The sequence below is a fragment of the Crocuta crocuta genome, unplaced genomic scaffold, assembly GCF_008692635.1.
Source record: "Crocuta crocuta isolate KB4526 unplaced genomic scaffold, BGI_CrCroc_1.0 scaffold675, whole genome shotgun sequence".
Lineage (NCBI taxonomy): Eukaryota > Metazoa > Chordata > Mammalia > Carnivora > Hyaenidae > Crocuta > Crocuta crocuta.
Window position 1 is genome coordinate 1,161,510 of NW_027528796.1, and position 3,225 is coordinate 1,164,734.

General features: G+C 71.0%; 2 protein-coding genes across 2 annotated transcripts in view; one reads left to right on the top strand and one right to left on the bottom strand.

The window, feature by feature from the left end:
- Window positions 1-3,225, top strand: part of SLC19A1 (solute carrier family 19 member 1) — a 98,146-nt gene that overhangs the window by 21,003 nt on the left and 73,918 nt on the right. The gene's annotated exons all lie outside the window — the stretch shown is intronic.
- Window positions 2,459-3,225, bottom strand: part of COL18A1 (collagen type XVIII alpha 1 chain) — a 50,303-nt gene continuing 49,536 nt past the window's right edge. Inside the window, 2 exon segments of the mRNA XM_077755351.1 lie at window positions 2,459-2,861; window positions 2,935-3,050. Coding sequence (XP_077611477.1) covers window positions 2,648-2,861; window positions 2,935-3,050 — 330 coding nt within the window. The 3' untranslated portion in view covers window positions 2,459-2,647.

The following is a 3,225-nucleotide window of genomic DNA, read 5'->3' on the forward strand; positions in this document are numbered from 1 at the left end:
GGCCCCTCCGGAGCAGAACCGGCAGCCTGAGGCCAAGGCCTGACGCAGCCCGGCCTCCTCGACGCCCGAGGCAGCCCGCCCGCCGTGCTCTGCGTCCTGGGGCCTGGATGGGTCAGAACGGCGCCCCCCCCGCCCGGCAGCTCGCCCGGGACCCGGGTTCTGGCAGGGTCCACATGCCAGTGTTCACGCTGTGGAGCCAGCGCCCGACGGGGACCCTGGGTGGGCACCCCTGCGGCCCACACCTGGGGGCTCGTGCAGAGGGGGCCCCGGGTACCGGTTCCTGTCCCTGCCTGTCACCTGCTGGGGCGCTGCGGGCTGGCTTGCGGTCCCCTTGGCGGAGAGGGGCTTCCGCGTGCCCACCAGGCCTCTGCACCCTCACCCCCTCCACCCACGTGAGGCAGGTCCTGCTTGTCCCGGGGACCAGGGAGGGGCCGCGGTGCCAGCCCAGGGACTTGGTCCCCGCAGGGTGCACTCTGCCCCGTGGCACCGGGCCCGGAGCCCTGCTGCCCGGAGCCTGTGGCTAAACTGTGAGGCCAGTTGCCCAGGTACTTGCTTTAGACTGTGCTCTGTCCCTTTCCACAAGCTGACCTAAACGGGAAACCTCAGGGGGCCCCTGTCTCTGGGGGAGACACCAGGCATTGGCAGGCGGGCACCTGCCTGTCGGGCGGATGCAGGAACACGGGGCCCGGAGCCCTGCTTCTCCCCGGCGGGTTAACCCTGACCTACCTCACTGGCGAGCGCAGGCCGCTCAGGGCCGCCCGCTCACGGGCCAGCCCGCGTGGGACCCCCGCGCACACCGCCCCGAGGTGCAAGGCGTGTGCTCTCTCCAAGATCAGACCACGAGCCCTGCGCGTGGCGGGCCCCCTGGTCCTGTCTGTGGCCCCCGGCCTGGGTGGGGGGCTGGTCAGGAGGCCAGGAAGGCGGCCCGGCCCCAGGCAGGAACCCACACCGGGCCCACAGGCCCTGGAGCGAGCGCGGCCCCCCTGCAGCCCTCGTCTCAGTAGCGCCCACGCCCCGCGGGACGGCAGGCACGGCCAGCTGCTCGGGCCCGCTGGGCGCAGACAGGTCGGAACGGCGCTCCTGACCCAGAGGCTGCTGCGCCCGCCTGCGCCCAGGCCTCCCTCCGGGCCGCCTCGGGGCGCGGGGCATCTCGGGAGGATGCTGGGGGGGGCGGTGCATCCACGCGGGCTCTCCCCTGACTCCTCACTGCACCCTGGGCCCCGAGGACCCTGTAGGGAGGGCACGCTGTTCCCCGGCCCTGCTGAGTCCTGCAGGGCTGATGGGTGGAGGGCGGCGTGTCTTGCCTGGTCGCTGACCTCACGGTGAGGGCTTTGCTCCCGCCCCTCGAGCCCTCCCACCAGCGGGCGGCCCAGCTGCCCGGCCCCGCAGCGGGCTCCACGCGCCGCCGTGGCTCTGGGGAGATGGCGGTGCTGGGTCTGCAGGACCCCGGGCCACCCCCAGGCGCGCTCGGGGGCGAGGGTTCGTGCGCCAGCACCCATGCACCCTGCTGTGCCCCTGACGTCCCGAACCTCCGCCCACAGCCACCCCTCCACCTGCTGGGCCTGCGCTCCCGCCCCGACAGTGGAGGCGGCTGTGAACAGAGGGTCAGTGGGAAAGGCCGTTTTTATTTGGAGCCTGTCTGCAAAGCACGTGACCCGGTTGCCAGAGCAGCCGCCGTGGCTTACAGAGCAGTGTTCACACCGCGCTGGGGTCCTTGCCCACGACCCTTCCAGCACGACCACCTGGTGCCCCACAGCGTCCCCGCCAGGGCTTGGCAAGGCCGGTCTCGTGAGCGGTGTCGTGGCCAAGGGCACGTGCGGCCGTCCTGTTAGGCTCGTGCCTTGTGTTAAGTAAGCTTCGTGCTCAGCGTGGGGCTTGAACCCCCAAACCAGGAGATCGTGACCTGAGCTGAGAGCAAGAGTCTGAGGCACCCGGGCGCCCCTTGCCTCTGGGGTTTTGAGCTCCCTGTCCTGCAAAGGTGAACCTGGGACCCCGGGCCCGGCGGGCAGGCAGGCGTGCCGGCTGGGGGGCCGGGGGCAGAGAGTGGGCCCTGCTGGGTTCTCGGATGTGGTCCTGGGCGGGGCCCCTCAAAACTCCTAGCCGGGGCCGTCTGGCTGCCTCAGTGGAGGTTTTGATCTCAGGGGCGTAGTTTGAGCCCCACGCTGGGCGTGGACGTTACTTCTGACTCTGCCTGCGTGGCCTTGGCTGCATCGGGCGCTGCGGGAAGGCGGCGTGGGGCAGCTGAAGGTGGGCCTGCCGCCAGCGCACAGTGGCGTCGGGTCAAGGCCGGAGCCTGGGGGCAGCAGGGGCACTGGTTTGGGGAACAGCCCCGGCCTGGGGGGCGGCTGCAACAGGCGAAGAGAGGCGGCCCCACCCTGCACCCGTGGCNGCCTGAGTGGGGCCAGGAGGACAGGGGACGGCCTTGTGGGAGGCGGGGAGAGAAACTCTCGGCAGCAGGTTTTGTTTTAAACTTTTTAAAAAATACACTCTTTGGCTTCCTTTTATTTCTTGAGGGTTACATTGAACGTGAACCGTAGAGCCACACAGGAGAGTGTCCCCGCCAGGTCCCACCCTGGGGGCGGGTGTGGGCAGTGCTCCTTCAGGGCGGCTTCCCTGCTCCGGGCCGCCTGGCCGTCCGGCGGAGCCCCTACTTGGAGGAGGAGGTCATGAAGCTGTTCTCGATGCAGAGCACGATGAAGGCGTTGCGGCAGCTCGCGGCTTTCTGCGCCAGCAGCCTGCCCGCCAGCAGCGAGGACGCCTGGCCGGTGGCCGCCGCGTCCTCCGTCCGCCACGTCTCGCAGTAGCTGTCGGTCAGGCGGCGCCCGCTGGGGTCCGAGCCGTGCCACACGCTCTTCTGGGGCCTGCAGGACGCAGCCGTCAGCCTCCGGCCTGTGCCCTGCTCGCGGGGCCGCTGGGNTGCTTCTGAGCGCCTACCAGGCAGGATGCTGCAGGACGTCCCTGCCGTCGAAGGACAGGATGCGGGCGCCGGGCTGCAGCTGGCCCTCGGAGCCGGATAACAAGGCCTCCCAGCTGGGGAACAGCACCTCGTCCTGGGGAGGGCGGTGCGGGAGGGCTCATTCCCTCCCCAGAGGCGCCCCAGCCCCCAGGCCCCCCCCCGCATCCGCAGCAGTAGGGGAGAGGCTCCAGCGTGGACGAGTGCCCGCCCCGGAGACGGGTTCGGACCCCAGCTCCGAGAGGGCTGGGAGGGGGCGCGGCCCAGCCTCC